Source organism: Protopterus annectens, chromosome 1.part1 (genome assembly GCF_019279795.1).
Source record: "Protopterus annectens isolate FY-2018-M chromosome 1.part1, PAN1.0, whole genome shotgun sequence".
NCBI lineage: Eukaryota > Metazoa > Chordata > Ceratodontiformes > Protopteridae > Protopterus > Protopterus annectens.
This window is the reverse complement of record NC_056726.1, coordinates 1,710,700,446-1,710,717,254: the sequence shown is the minus strand read 5'-3', so window position 1 is coordinate 1,710,717,254 and position 16,809 is coordinate 1,710,700,446. Positions and strand designations below refer to the sequence as shown.

The 16,809-nt window shown below is 39.5% G+C and overlaps 1 protein-coding gene across 2 annotated transcripts in view; it reads left to right on the top strand.

Annotated features, from left to right (window-relative positions):
• The first annotated feature begins 3,117 nt into the window (after positions 1-3,117).
• Positions 3,118-16,809, top strand: part of LOC122811896 (proto-oncogene tyrosine-protein kinase LCK-like) — a 1,092,777-nt gene continuing 1,079,085 nt past the window's right edge. For both annotated transcript variants that reach the window (XM_044084047.1, XM_044084056.1), the window contains exon 1: positions 3,118-3,216. In XM_044084047.1, coding sequence (XP_043939982.1) covers positions 3,154-3,216 — 63 coding nt within the window. In that variant the 5' untranslated portion in view covers positions 3,118-3,153. The remainder of the gene's footprint in view (positions 3,217-16,809) is intronic.

The window sequence follows — 16,809 nt, the reverse complement described above, 5'->3', positions numbered from 1 at the left end:
AGGATTCCTGGGATTTCCTTAAAGGAATAAAACAAGCTCTTTATAGACTGGAACTCCTTTTGATCACTATAGATATTGTTGATCTATTTCCAAGTATTCCACACTCAGTGGGCTTAGAGTGGTTTAATGAAGTACTAAGCACTGAAACCAACCTGGGCAACACTGTAATCAACCTGTTAGTTGAATACATGGAGACAATTTTAGAAAACAACTATATACACTTTAACGGTGAAATATACAAGCAGAAAAAAGGAGTAGCTATGGGTACTCCCTGTGCATCCTTCTATGCTAATGTCGTTTTACACAGATGGGAACAAAGGTTTATTTTCTCTACCACCTGGGCACAATATTTAGTGCATTATAAGAGGTACCTAGACGACATATGTATTTTTTGGGCAGGGACTCATGACCAATTTTTGGACTTTAAGTATTTGAACTTGACTACCCATTTTTTATCTTTCACTTATACGATTAGTTATGATGAATTACACTACCTTGACGTAACCTTATATAAGGACCAAGTGAACAACATATTCCAATCCAAATTATATAGGAAACCAATGTTTTCTAACACATATTTACATTTTCAGAGTGGACATCCCTTTTACCAGAAAAAGGGTATTGTCAAAGGACAGTTTATAAGAGCTTCTAGAATGTCTAGCACTTTACATGATTTTTTTAGAAGAGATTGATTTTTTAAAATCCCTATTTCTTGAGAGAGGATATCCTTTAACACTTTTAACTACCCTGGCCCAACAAGTTATGGACAGTAGAGAGACGGTCTACTCCCCTCTTTTAGGTACAGAGGTGGTTGTGCACCACACTGACATCAAAAACTTGACCATGCTCATGGCAGTTTTATTTACACCTACTGTCTCAACTCCTTTGAAGTCGAAAAAATTTTCCACAGACATTGGCCAGTTCTTTCACTTCATGATGAACTGAAAAATATAATACCACCACACCCAAAGTTTACCAGAAAGAGGGATACTAATCTCAAAGAAATTTTTGAAGGGAATAACTTTACCAGAACGAGCACTCAGTTGTCCAAAGCAGGCACTTTTAAATGTGGTGCCTGCAAACAATGTAACACTATCTTGGATACCCCAAGTGTATACATTGCTTCTAGGAACTTTCTGTTTAAGCCCAAAGTTTTTACAAACTATGGCAGTAAAGGGGTTGTATATTTAGGACTGTGTACCACCTGCACTAGTTTTTACATTGGCAAAACAGAAAGGCCTTTTAGGAGGAGAATCTACGAGCATTTGTATGACATCTCTAAACAAAAAGAATCAAATGCTTTGTATAAGCATTCTCTGGTTTGTAAGAATTTTAAATTTAAATTCTTAGTATTGGAACAAGTACTTCCTGACGCCAGGGGTGGTGACTGGGAAACAAGTCTAGAATATAGAGAGCTCTTCTGGGAACTCAGGTTGGAGGCAAGTAGAGTCCCGGGTTTAAATGAAAGTGTTAATATCAGCAGTGTTCTTAAAATTAGAAGATCACTCTTATAGGTTTATATGTAAATATACTGTGTAAGGTAAATTATTGATTGTTGCACATGTTTATTGTTGTAACAAGATTTTTTAACAACAACAACACTTATGTTAGTAAAGTTTTTTAAATTTTTACTATGTCTCTACTTTTAAAACAAATGTACTTTAAACAGATACACTAATTATATTATATTAAATACACCAAATACATTATAAATATTAGAAATATATTTTTAATATATTATGCAATGGAGTTTATATAATAGGTTTTTACATACATACATACTCTTTTAGATTCAATCTATATACATTGTTAGTTATAACTCTAGATGGTTTAAATTATGTCTTTAGTTGAGCAATGTTCTTAAATGAGAGTATCTCTTTATTACACTAGTATTTTTCCACTTACAGCTAATTGACCTGAAATTAATAGTTAATTAACTAACCATGTGATAGGGAAAGACTTATAAAATGGTACTGTTTGTAACTGTTAGATCCATTTTCAACTTTAGAAAGCTTGGTATTTAACCAAGCGAAAGCGCTTGTTCTTTTTATTAAAGTCCTTTTGCAATAACGTACTTGGCATTCTTCAGTTTGTGGATTACGTTGGTCAGGTCTCGCTTTGAAGCTTGCTGTTCTTTGGTCTGGTTTCCTGTTATCCTTTACTTCTAAGCATGTGGATAACAAATTAATTGAAAGTAGACACTGCCTCAGGAACAAGCTATCATGTGGATTCATTAAAGGACCTTGCTTGAGCTGCATGGCTTGGACTAAAATGACCTCAATCACACAATGTAGTATTTTGTAAATCAGAGTCATCATCTGCGGCAAGGTAAGACTTCATTCTCAGTTAATGTGCATGCATCTGAATTGCAGCTACTACCATGATGTGCAAATCATTGCTGATCTGCGCATTGTAGTAGTTAACTGCTGTGGCTACATCATGTAGGCATAGGAACAGCCTCCCAGTCACTCTCCCATACGTAAAAGTACACAACACACACACACACACACACACACACACACACACACACACACACACACAGTCCCTGTATTGTCTGCCCTTCCCCTATCTAATTTTATTTCAATCACATAAGTACTGAACCAGGAGGCAGAGAACTGTAGACTACATTCTGCAATCGTGAGTTAAATTCCTGCAGTCTCAGCTTGCATATTATGTTGTTGAGAACACGTTTAGAATCCTTTTTAATACTTGAAAAGAAGGCATGTATATTCAGCAGATCTTAATTGGTTACGAAAGATAAGTAAATAGATAAATCTGCTCAGAAGTAAACATGTTGTAGACATTATTTGTCCCTGTAATTATCACACATTAATAAAAGGGGTGGGGGCATACTTTAACAATGCATATGAAACTCTATTCTGAAAATCAGTCAGATGAAAAAAGACCCCACAACTCAATGTTTAGTCATAACTCTGAGAATGTTTTATAGTGTTCAGGAATGAGTGGGGTAAATTAATGAGACCTGCAGAGAATCACTGAATGATGGACAGCAAGAGTACTACAAAGAACATAATAAAATAAAAGCTGACATTAGCAGGGGAGTGCAGGTTTTAGGACAGTGATTTATGTATTCTTTTATTCTTCATTTTAGTGGGATGCAACTGCTTTTCAGAATATTATGGCAATAGCTGGATGGATAATCTTCATATCTTTGAGGAATGCCATTGTTCCGCCTTGCAAGAAAATAAAGACCAGGTAAGGGACATTACATTTCACTTATTTCGCTTACACCATTTGTTGTTAACAAGAAAACGTTCAGCTGCACAAAAGTAGTGATGTTTACACAAAAGTGTGTGCGTGTGTGTATGTGTTTGTATATCCATGTGAAATGTCTCTTAATTCATTGAAAAAAGCAATCACAGAAAGTTTCACAGTTTAGAATTTGTGGATATAGCCTCTGAAAGAATTCAATTCAGTCTTCACAAGAATATAAACTACATATTTACCATTCTTCAGAGGTAAAATGAATATAGTAGTTATATCGGGTTCACTTATGCCTTCAAAAATCCAATCCAAACATATTTATATGTGCATATACCCCAAATTAAACAAATGTAGGACATTAAATTATTTTCCAAAGGCCTCATTTTAAAACTTCAACAAAAGTCCATGTGATTCTAGTATTTTTCACAGCAAAATAATAGGAACTGCTTCCCTGGTATTTTCTGTACCACATTAAAGGTAACTTTCACTGTTTTCAGCCTTAGCAGCTGTCTGTCTGATAAAACTCTGCTCATATAAAAGTTGAAAAAATTAGGGTTGAAATATCTGCCCATTCCCACCAGATACTTTATCTGTCACACACAAACATACACACACGCACACACACACACACACACACACACACACACACACACACACACACACACACACACACACACACACACACACAAACTATATCTATCTATCTATCTATCTATCTATCTATCTATCTGTCTGTCTGTCTATCTATATATCTATCTATCTATCCATCTGTCAATTTATCTATCTCTTTATCTAGCTAGCTAGCTATCTTGTTTCCCCATCTCTCTCATTCTCCTAGATTTTTTTATTTATTACTTATTTGACATTTGTTAACTGGGTTAGACTGACTGGGCAGATGCCCTTTTCAGCAGAGACCCAAGGAGAAAATCTCCAACAGAAGGTAAAACACAGTAAGAATTATACAGTTTAACATCAGAGATATATAGTTTTGTCAAGTACATAGAAAAAAATAAGAATTATACACAACTTTGTACAAATACATTAAAGCTAAGATATGTCACACTTAATCAAGTTATAAATCATTGAAAGAGTAAGGCCAAAATTTGGTCAAAGAAACCATTACACCATAGAAGTTAACTATCAGTAAAAAAGTCAGTTATGTGAAAGAAAGTGATAGATGTACAGTCATATATCTCAACCGTACCAAATTCCTTGATATTTATCAGTTTTGAGGGCAAAATAATGGGGTGCCACAAATTCCCGAGTGGCCCCTTTAATTCTTGATTTTTTTTTTTTTTGTTAATACAACTTTAAATTTATGGCTGACATCACCAGAGGCATGCATGGTGACATCAGCATTGTGAGGCAGACTGCATCCTATCAGACGATCCGAGTCGAACTCTGACTGTTAATTTGAAATTACAGCAGTGAGTGGAGCGGAGCTGCTGCACACATAATATATTACAAATTACTTGTGTTCTGCATCTGATTAAGCAGAGTCCAGCAATCTACCCACCAGTGACCAGACCAGTCCAGTGTGTCTGACTGCACTTTTCAGACAAATTAGGATGACGAGAAAATACTTTTTCTGGGAGTGGCTCGATGTCCAGGTAACTTAAACTAAGTAAAAATAGTAATTTAAAAAAAAGCACATTATGTGTAGCATATTTGTCATGCCAGTCAGCCTATCAGCCTAACAGAAACTGTAGCAATGCTTGATTTTTTAAAATAAAAATAGTTATACAGTACCTACCACTACCACCAGTGCTTTCGTGAATGATGTGATGTGTGAGTGAGTGTGTCAGTAATTTTTAGCAAAGGAATTCTTTACTTGAGCCAGAGTTTAGGACTTTACAAGTGCTTGTGGCTGAAAGCAGGCAGCATAGATAACAGTAGGAAAGAGTATGAGTAGTGCCAACATTTCCAAACTCTTCAACAGGGACTTGATCAAAAATCCATGTGGAGAAGATACATCCATAAGGTTGTCTTAACTTCTCTAATTCAGGATGCTAGGTAAGTACAGGTTTGGGAGGTTGGCCTAATGGTTAAGGTGTTTGCCTTACAAACATAAGGTGCAGGGTTTGGGTTTCACAAGGGATAATTGGCTAGGCTTACAATGGCTCACAAGAGCAGTTAGCCTAATATGAACCTAAGCATGTTACTGCAGACCTTTCATTGAAAGTGCTACCCAGCTGCAGTAACTGTTACATCAGCAGTACTTCCACATTAACTGGCAGTGAGCTCAGTGGCAGACCTATCAAACATAATAAAATTCCTCAGTATTTCACATTTTTGAGGGGGAAATAGTAAGGTGCGACGAATTTCCGAGTGGCCCTTCAGATCCCATTTTTTTTTTAGTTTACAATTTACAGTTACTGCTGAGATCATAGATGGTGCAAAAGTAATGTGCTGTTACCTGCTGCATGGATAACGTTCTGCTGACACAACTTCTTCACCACTTTTCCTGTTTCCAGCTAGGTATTTCACCCAAAAAGCTAAAGCAAAATACAAAAAATTAAGTTTTGTTTATTCTAGAACTAGGTTTCTGTAAACTAGCAAGTGCTGTGGTGTCCTTTAGATAGCTGAACTAGAATTTTAGTCCCACAGTACAGCTTGGTGAAAATAACTATGATTTACTACTATTCAGGGCTGAGTTTACATAATTATGAGCATGTATTTAAATCCAGAAACTGTCAGTAGCACTGAAACAGTACACTACTTTTGTTCTGCTAAATCTGGAATGTTCAGTCAGCTCATAGCATTCTGCTGTTTTGCAGAATATATCTAATTTTGCCTAATTTTCCCTTGTCCCTTAATACATGTTTTAATTTTACATCAGACATTTGAGTTTTATACTTTAGGGAAAAAAAGCACATTCATTCAAAATATGTTGATCTATTGCTCTTATTAAAGAATTAGAGAATCTTCCTTTTTTAATCACTGCTTTTGTATTTGTTTGTTCCTGATTTTTGAGACAAGAAGTTAAGAGCTATATTAATAGGGAATTGCAACTTCAGTTAGTTACTGTTACCGCAAACATAATCATAACCACAACCGTATTATGGGGTCACATTATCTAAATTTTTTAACAGAAGCTCCAAAGTAGTATCTGCTGCCATAGAATAATGCTTATTTTATTTAATTTATTTTTTCTTTGTTCCTTTTAAAGTTTGAAATAAAAAAAACACACTATGTACGTGTCATTATTATTTTGCCTTTAAACAAGAAAAAAAATAAGCATAGATCACTGCTGGGCAAATTCAGAATCTGGTGCTAGGAATGCAGACAAGCTGTTTAGTGATGTTTCTCTATTTTGCTATAACTACAGAATCTTGACATAAACTGAAGAAGTGAACAGATGTTCTACAAGTGCTGCCATACCTCTCAACCTGGAAACATAAAAAATCTGGACAAAGGCACATGAAAAATCTGTACACTGATTAACATAAAATTTGAATACTTAATTATGTAATCCCACCCACTCCAGTGGAATTGTGGGATACCAACATTCAAACGTAAATTGAAGAACAGACAAAATATTAAACAACACAAAATGTATCCAGAATAATAGTGTTATATTTATATTAGCATTTGAACTTGTATCAAGCTTTGAACTTGCAGAAAAAAACTAAAAGATCTGGCAAAAGGCAGAACGCCAAATGTATTTGAGTTATTTCCATTTATAAGGCACTATATTTGTTATGAATCAGGTCAACATTTACTAGCAAAGCTAAATATAACCCTAGCTGAGTTACTACACCGTAGTACTACAAATATTTTCCATGTATACACAGATAAATGGAATGGCGTAATATTTACAATCAGATACCTTGTGTATATTGTGATAAACTGAGGGGCTTTCAATCCAGCTAGATAGAATTGTGTAAATAATTCTATGTCATTGTAAATATTAATGTGATCCACAGGCTTGTCTGACAAATGTAAGTAAACTGTGTTATATGCTGAACTTCAAAAATGTAACCACAGTGCACCCTGCTGGAAGAAAGCTGATGATTAAAGAATTTATCCTCCCAATGTGGATGTCCCTCACTGGTGCTAGTGGTGAGGATTGAGGCTCCTTGATTACTGCACCAGCACAAAGGCATCACATATTAATTGTTTGGCAGTGGTGAGATATTCACATCACATATTAATTGTTTGATAGTGGTGAGTTAGCCACATCACATATTCATTGGATTGTAGTTATGTGGATATTGAATTCCTGTAGCTTTTGTGCAGTGATCACTAAAGGTGTTTTTGTACTCTAAATCACCCATGCAGTGAACTTTCAGAGTTCAGATCACAATTGTTTTATTTCATTTGTTAGCTTAGTTAATCAAGGAGAGCAGGGAAGCATGTCAGCAGAGGAGTATGGCAAGCTGACAAGGAGCCAGTTGGCTGAGATGAGCCAGGCTAAAGGACTGGTGCATGGAAACCTGACTAAAGCAGATATGATTGCAGCTTTAGTCACAGCTGTATCTCAGGATAGCAACCAAGAAGATGATCAGACTGGCCATGGAGATGTACAACACCCAGAGAGTGGACAGCTCAACCTTTCTACATAGGACTTAAAAATCCATCTGGAGCTAAAGAGACTTAAGTTGGAGGTCAAGTGTTTGGAAATCAGAGCAGCAGAGAGACTGAGGCATCTACAGAGTGAGGAAAATGAGAAACTACTATGCCTGGAAACTGAGGAGAAGGAGAGGCAGAGGCAACATGAAAAGGAGATGTTGACTCTTCACCAGAGTCATGGAGGTAATGGGGAAGGGCATAAATGAATCCCAGAAGCAACAAAGGTCAGTAACTTTCTTCCACAGTTTACAGAGGGGGATAATTTTGATAGTTTCATTCATATGTTTGAGAGGGTATGTAAACAGTATGATGTTGACCAAAGGCTCTGGGTACGGTTCCTGACCTCCTTACTCCATGGTAAAGCTGTAAATGTACTTTCCAAACTGTCTGACAGTGACTTTTTAAATTATAATGCTGTAAAGAATTGTCTGCTAGAATTCTTTAAGCTACCATCTGAAGCTTATAGGAAAAAGTTTTGTGAGCATAGAAGCAACGCAGATGAAAGTGTGTGTGAATATGTTGTTGAACTAAGCATTTATTTTCATAGGTGGGGGAGTAGATGTCAGGTCTTCACTTTTGAAGGGCTGGCAGACGTTTTCGTGAGGGAACAAGCCCTAAGCACTTTCCCTCAGGACATGAGGATCTGGTTAGCTGATAGACAATGTGCTACTTCAGATGAGTTGGGGAAGAAGGGTGACCTATATCTAGCAAGCAGGGCATCAGTGCACCGGAAAGGGACACCCAGTGCTGCTCATGGGTCTAAAGGAACACATGGTGGGCAGCCCAGACTGCCCCAACAGAATCTGCCAGTAGCAGGGGAAGCCACTAGTCTAGCTACATGTCCAGGACCTAGGGTTAAATGTTTTGAATGCAACCAGTGGGGCCATGTGGCATATAGATGTACATGGAGGCAAAGTGGGGAACGAAAGGTGAGAGCCAGTAAGTGGGAATGACAAAATGCCAATAGTAGGTTGTCTTGAGATAACAGGGGTACCAAACTACCATCCTGCAGATGTCCTGATAGGGAAAGATTTTGATGAGGCAGCACCATGTGTTTATGCAGTTACATGCAGTCTGGCTTGGAGACAAGCATGGGGGTCTGGTAGCCTGGGGGAGACCCAGAGAGACCACATACTTGGAGCCAGGACTGGTGAGGTGGTTACTTCAGGGAGGGAGCTACCCTGTAGCAGTGAGACTGAAGGTGAGCCACAGCTGCTTGTGGGTACTGATGTTCCCTTGAACAGAGTGACTGCAAAGGTAGAGGTGAATAATAGTACCCAAGCTGACAGCGAGACACCGCTGTCAGAGGATACCAGAATTCCTGTGGAAGGGGAGCTGGGAAGGGTTACAAAGAGAAAGTTGAGACAGGCTCAACTCTCAGACCTGACATTACAAGGCCTGAGGCAGGTAGCTAGTGAGGCACTTCATTCTCAAGGGAAGGAGAAATCTATATACTAGGAGAAAGGGTTACTGTATAGAGAGTGGGCCCCTGAGGGAGGGCTAGAGGGTGAGAGACTACAGCAGTGGATAGTGCCTAGAGTCTACCATCTGGCACTTCTAGCCATAGCTCATGATATTCCCGTTGCAGGTTATATGGGCATAAAATGTACAAAGAGATGTATTATGCAGAACTTTTATTGGCCTGAGATTTCCAGAGATGTACCAGGGTACTGCAGGATCTGTCAGCAGTGCCAAAAGGTAGGCATGGCAGGAGACAAGGTGAAAGCTCCTTTGATGTCTTTAACTGTGATTGAGGAGCCATTTCAGAGGGTATTGTGGGGCCTCTGAGTACTCCAAGCTCCACAGGGAAAACGTATATCCTAGTGATAGTAGATTATGCTACAAGATACCCTTAGGCAGTGGCTTTGTCCTCCATTAAGGCAGAAAAGGTGGGAAATGCTTTGTTAGAGATTTTCAGCAGGGTAGGTTTCCCAAAAGAATACTGACTAACAGAGGTATTAATTTCATGTCAGACCTGCTGGCCTGTCTGTGGAAGCACAGTGGAGTGAAGCACCTAAAGACCACCCTCTACCATCCCCAGACTAATGGTCTTGTTGAGAGGTTAAACTCTACACTCAAGTCCACGCTATGGGCATTTGGAGACCAGTTTAAGAGGGAGTGGGACAAATATTTGCCCCATCTGTTGTTTGTTTACAGAGAGGTTCCCCAGAAATCCACATGTTTTTCACCCTTTGAGTTGTTGTATGAGCATAGGGTGAGGGGCCCTCTAGATTTAATTAGAGAATGAGTGGGAAGGTGAGTGGGAATCCCACAAGGAGTCTGTTGTGGCATATGTTCTAAACCTCAGGACAAGGCTCAAGGAACTCATGAGCTTGGCCCAGGAGAACCTGGCAGAAGCCTAACAGAAGAAAAAGGTCTGGTATGACAGGAATGCTCGAGCTAGAGAGTATGCTGTAGGGCAGCAGGTAATGATTCTCATTCCTGTCAGACACAACAAGCTGCAGGCAGCCTGGGAGGGACCCTACAAGGTGGTAAGGAAGGTCAGTGATGTTAACTACATGGTGGAACTGCTAGGAAGGAGGCAGGGGCACAAATTGTACAATGTTAACATGATGAATCCTTACCATGATAGGGAGGCCTTTGTGCTGAGTATTTGCAGTGGATTGCAGGAGGAGTCTGAGGAAGATCTGGTGACTGATCTCCTCAGTGAGGCTCAGACTGACACCTCACTGGAAGGGGTAGCAATGTCCCAGTAGCTATCTCCTACCCAGGATCGAGAAATCCGAGCAGTGTTACAGGAGTTTGGAGACATGTTCACTGGAAACCAGGGTGCACCCACCAGGTGCAGCACCAGATGGATGCAGGACCTCAAAGGCCTATTAGGCAGGCTCTTTACAGGGTGCCTGAGAGAGTCAAACATACTCTGAGAGAGGAGATACAGGAAATGTTGGAACTAGGGGCAATTCAAGAGTCCAACAGTCCCTGTGCCTCCCCAGTGGTGCTGGTGCCAAAGAAGGATGGCAGCAGCAGGTTCTGTGTGGACTACAGGAAATTAGTCACACAGAGTCAGATGCTTACCCCATGCCTAGGACAGATGAAGCCCTAGAGCAGCTGGGTAGAGATAAGTATCTTACCACCATTGATCTTACCAGGGGTTACTGGCAGGTGCTCTTGACTCCCAGTGCTAGAGAGAGGTCAGCCTTTGTGATTCATTTTGGCTTGTATGAGTTCACAAAGATGCCCTTTGGCATGAAAAATGCCCCCCAGTGACTTTTCAGAGGCTGGTAGATCATATCCTAGCAGGAGCAGGAGATTTTGCCCTTGGTTACCTAGATGATACTGCCATCTACAGCCATTCCTAGCAGGAGCTCCTTCAGCTTGTCAGGGAGGTGCTGGGCAGAATACAGAGGGCCAGGTTGACCATTAAGCCCAGCAAATGGCAGGTGGGTATGGCAGAGGTCTCCTACCTGGGACATAGAGTGGGGAGTGGTAAGATCAGGACAGAACCTGCCAAAGTGGAAGCCATTAAGGCATGGCCTGCACCTGTTACCAAAAAGCAGGTGAGAGCATTCTTAGGGACAGCAAGGTACTAGAGAAGCTTCATCCCCAGTTATAGCACCATAGCTGCTCCCTCATAGACCTGACAAGGAAAAACAGGCCAGATGAAGTAGTGTGGACTCCAGCATGTGAGCAGGCATTCCAGAAGCTTAAAGAAGCTTTGGGAGGATCCCCTGTGTTAGCCAGTCCAGATTACAGCAAATAATTTGTTGTGCAGATAGATGCTTCGAACCATGGGGTAGGGGCTGTACTTAGCCAAATTTCATCAGAGGGAGAAGAGTACCCAGTTTTTATCTCAGTCATAGGCTTCAACTGAGGAAGGAATGCTATGCAGCTGTAGAAAAGGAATGTCTAGCCATAGTGTGAGCACTGCAGAAACTTCAGCCTTATCTGTATGGAAGGAAATTCACTGTAGTTACAGATCACAATCTCCTAACACGTTTACATTGAGCCAGCCAGCAAAATGCCAAGTTGCTAAGGTGGAGGCTAAGGTTGCAAGCATTTGATATGTCTGTGCAGCACTACAGTAGGGTTAGCAATGCCAATGCAGATGGGCTCTCAAGATGGGGAATGGGGTAAGGTATACCCAGATAGACTGAACCCTCTCAAGCAACATTTCTCAAGGGACACTTGAAAAATTAGCTTGAGTTCTTGGGGGGGGGGCTGATAAACTGAGGGGCTACCAGCCCAGTTATATAGAATTTTGTAAATAATTCTATGTCATTGTAAATATTAATATGATTCACAGGCTTGTTTGACAAATGTAAGAAAACTGTGTTATGTGCTGAACTTAAAAAATGTAACCACAGTGCACCCTGCTGGAAGAAAGCTGATAAGTAAAGAATTTTACAAGTGTGTGTCATCTCAAGCTTGGGGACAGAATGTCTGGGGTAGGAAATTCTTTCTAGTGTTCTAAGACAGAGATAATTACTAGGTTTCACATGTAAAGTGTCTTTTATTGCTTTGGCTTCCTGGCATGTGCAGATTACAAACAAATGTTAATTTTTAAGTTCTGTGAGCCTGGGAAACTTAAGGAGAAGTGTTAAGAATTATGTAATCTGAAATGACTCATGCAGTAATGTGTATTATCAATTTAAGGGCTATCTCAGAAAGTAAGAATGCCATTTTGTATTTTGTTCTGAAGCTGACAGCCACTCACAAGTACTTGCTTTGCTCTCTAAGTAGGATCTTAGTATTTCTCTTAAAGATAGATACAAATAGCAAGATTAGTCTAGCTGTTTTCTATATTTATGTCAGACTGTCCTACAATGTTGTTTTAAAGTATTTCCTATGATTTCTGATCTCTCTATTGTCACTGTGTTAATAAGTATTGTCTTGTGCTTTTATTATTTATTATTAAATATTTTAAAACCTTTTAACTGTGGCTGTTTTGTGTAGAGATATTAAGCTCTTAAAATACTTGCATGTATTTGGTGATACTGTATAGGCCAATCCTAAATAGCCTGCAAGTCTCAGTCACACTTACCAATTAGATAACAGTAACATTGCACAGTAGAATTGGACACCCTTTGGTAAGGGCCTTTATAGTAGCTGATGAGGGTGGTTGGTGGTAGGAGGTACTACTGTATAGTCTGGGCAGAAGGGGGCATAGTTAGAGAACCTGTGCCAGCCTTCCCCAGGAGTGTCTGTGTGTATGTATGTAACTCAAATCTCAAAGTGTGTGTGTGTGTGTGTGTGTGTGTGTGTGTGTGTGTGTGTGTGTGTGTGTGTGTGTGTGTGTGTGTGTGTGTGTGTGTGTGTGTGCGCGTATGCGTGTGTCAGCTACTTGGGCAGGTATACAAAGCACTGGTTGGACAGAGAGGGTGCTGGAGGTTTTGGACTGACCACTCAGCTAAGATCTGAACCCTATAGCTCTGCCAGTGGGGAGTCTTATTGGGGATCTGGAGAGAAAGGCAAAAACCAGCCCCAGACTGACTGTGTTCTCTGCGTGCTCATAAGGGAAATTGTACTTTACTGTGTGTACTTGTTATACTCCCAATGTGGATGCCCCTCATTGGTGCTAGTGGTGAGGATTGAGGCTCCTTGATTACTGGGCCAGCGCACGGTTTTCACACAGATATATATATATATATATAATATTGCATTCATTAAATACTAGATTATCTTAATCTGAGGTGCAGAGCTTGCATAAATATCCTTGCAAAGTAAAAATACCCAGCTCTTAAACCTCCAGTTCCTTTCTGAAGTACTGCAGCAAAATCCAATATAAACAGTTTATCTAATTCCATTTAGGCTACTAGATGTTTCCTCTCTCTCTCTCACTCTCTCACACACACACACACACACACACACACACACACACACACACACACACACACACACACACACACACACAGAGTTCAGCAACAAAGCCCCACTTAGGAAGCTATGGCAAACCATACATGGTGTGTCGCTGTACTGATCAATAAAAGCAAACAAACTGGAATGCAAAGGAGAAAAGCTGCTTCATTTGTGGCCAGGCAGAGGGTACATGGCTAGAAAGCTTAAACCCCAAGACCAGTTCAGTTCTGGAATGTGAAAAATTAAATAAAATGGATGTTCAAATTCTTTCTCTATAAGTAAAAATGTAACTTATCGAAATCGGCTGCAGCAAAACATAATATCAGTGTCATAACAATTAAGGACAAGAGTGATCGGAGAAGAAGCAGAGCTCTGTCTGTAAACTTCCAGCACTGGAATTAAGCTGGTTATAATAACACACACACAAAAAAAACACACTATTGACAGTCACATTCTCACAGACCTGTGATAATAAATGGGAATGACTACTAAAATTTAATACACTGCTACTAAAACAGAATAGTACTACAAAGGATAAACTGTACTGTGATCACACGTCCTACTCATAAGAAAATCATCACATTCAGGTAATGGGTATTCTGTTGTTGTCTATCTGAGAAGGACTCTGCTATGCAAAAATCACTACAGATCAAAGTTAATTATCTACAGTACATCAACACATTAACTAACATTGCAACCCCTATGACCAAAAAGAAATGTCAGTTTGTTTAAAAAAAAGAAGATCTTTAAATGCATTCAAGATATTTTCCATAGCTGTAAACAGAAAAGAATGATGATCACTTTGTTAAAATAAATAAAATACATAAACATTGCAGTCGGCAAAGCACAACAAACATATTCTGTCATCGCCTTTCCAGGGCATACCTATGCATACTGCTGCTGTCTTTCGGCTCTTCCCGGTTAGGGGTCGCCACAGCGGGAACTCCGGTTCGCCAATAGATTTTTACAAATGCTGAGGTGCTAGTTCGACGTTCAACCATCCACGAAGGCGCGGCCATCTATGCATGTCTTTCCGCGGGGAGGACATACAGAAGCTACTCGCCGCACTCCAGCCAAGAATCGAACGTGATAACCTCTGGCTGTGAGGTAGCAACGCTACCCCTGCACCACTGCGGCTTGAGGAATACCTATGTATACTAATTTTCCTTATTTGGAAAGTAAATGAGGTACTATTCTAGTCTGTCGCTGTCACTCGACTTGCAAAAATTGTTTACTATTGATAGATTGATGTTATTCCCTTTTGCTGGCTCTATAACTCTTTCTATCTGACACACATGCACAAAGTATCCCAGTTAAAAAAAAAAATTAAAAAAAGTTTAAAAAATAAGACATTGTACCACACATCTCCTATGTCATGTAGTTCAGGGTTTCTTTATAGACTATTTTATGATCATGTAACCATTACGTTTAGAGATAATTCTGTAATGGAAGGCTAGTTGGGTACCAATAGTAGCACTTGTAGAATATCAGGTCACTTCTTCAGTTTATGTCAAGATTCTGTAGTTATAGCAAAATAAAAAAAAAAATCACTTAACAGCTTGTCTGTATTCCTAGCACCAGATTCTGAATTTGTCCAGCAATGATCTAAGCTCTTTTTTTCCTTGTCTAAAGGCAAAATAATATGTCATGTACATATTGCGCTTTTCTTTATTTCAAAATTTTAAAAGAAACAAAGAAAAAACAAATTAAACAAAATAAGCATTATTGTATAGCACCCAATACTACTTTAGAGGTTCTGATAAAAAGTTTAGTTAATGTGACCCCATAATACTCACGGTTGCGGTTGCAGTTACGATTGCGGTAACGTTAACTGAAGCTGCTATTCCCTTTTATTATAGCTCTTAACGTCTTGTCTCAAAAATCAGGAACAAACAAATACAAACGCACCGATTAAAAAAAAAAAAAAAACAATAGAACATCATGTTTTGAATGAATGTGCTTTTTTCCTAATATAGAAAACAAGAACGTCTGACGTGAAATCAAAACATGTATTAAGGGAAAATGAGGCAAAATTAGGCATGCTTTACAAAACAGCAGAAGGCTATGAACTGACTGAATGTTCCACATTTAGCAGAACAAAAGTAGTGTACTGTTTCACTGCTATTGACAGTTTCTGGCTTTAAATACATGCTCATAATTATGTAAACTCAGCCCTGAATAGTAGAAAAGCATAGTTATTTTCACTTAGCTGTACCATGGGAGTAAAATTCTAGTTCAGCTAACTGAAGGACACTACAGCGCTTGTTAGGTTACAGAACATAGTTCTGCAATAAAGACTACTTTATTTTTTATATTCCACTTTTGCTTTTTGGGTGAAGTACCTAGCTGGGAACAGGAAGAGCGGTTAAGAAGTTGTGTCAACAAGTTATCCATGCATTAAGTTCGCACCATCTATGATGTCAGTAGTAGCTGCAAATTGTAAATTAAAAAAAAAAGGTGATATTGAAGTGTATTAACCCACCAGATGCACATTAGCAAGCCCTGCCCAAACCCCACCTGACACATTGCAATGTAACTAATATTCATTGTGTATTTACTTATTCAAACTCTGCCCACCACCTTGTCAATCAAACAGACCATGCCCATTCATGCGCGAACTAACTGGTGGGTTAATACACTTCAATATCGCCAAAGGTGATATTGCAGTGTATTAAACCACCAGAAGCGCAATAGCAAGCCCGACCCAAACCCCGCCTGACACATCGCAATGCAATTAATATTCAACATCTGTGCCAAAAGCAACCCAATGTTTTATTGTAGACATTCACTACCAAAGAAGAAATGTTTTACTAGGGGCATAAAACTAAAATGCCTGTTGTACATCACATTTCAGTCAGTCAATCGGGCAGAGATCACACCACAAAACTGTTTCTCTAAACGATACTGCTATTAAGGGCTGAAAGTATATGCAGTACCAGCAATGTTGCACAACACTTGTTCAGCGGGGGGGTGGGGGGCACAGCATCCCCATAAGGGGGAGTGCAGGGGGCCTTGCCCCCCTGAAAAAGGAGAATGTAACAATTTCGACAAGGATGGAGTTCATTGTGTGCATGGATTCCGTGTCAGTCATGGTGTATTTACATATTCAAACTCTGCCTGCCGCCTTGTCAATCAAACAGGCCATGCCCATTACTGCGCAAACTAACTGGTGGGTTAATACACTTCAATATC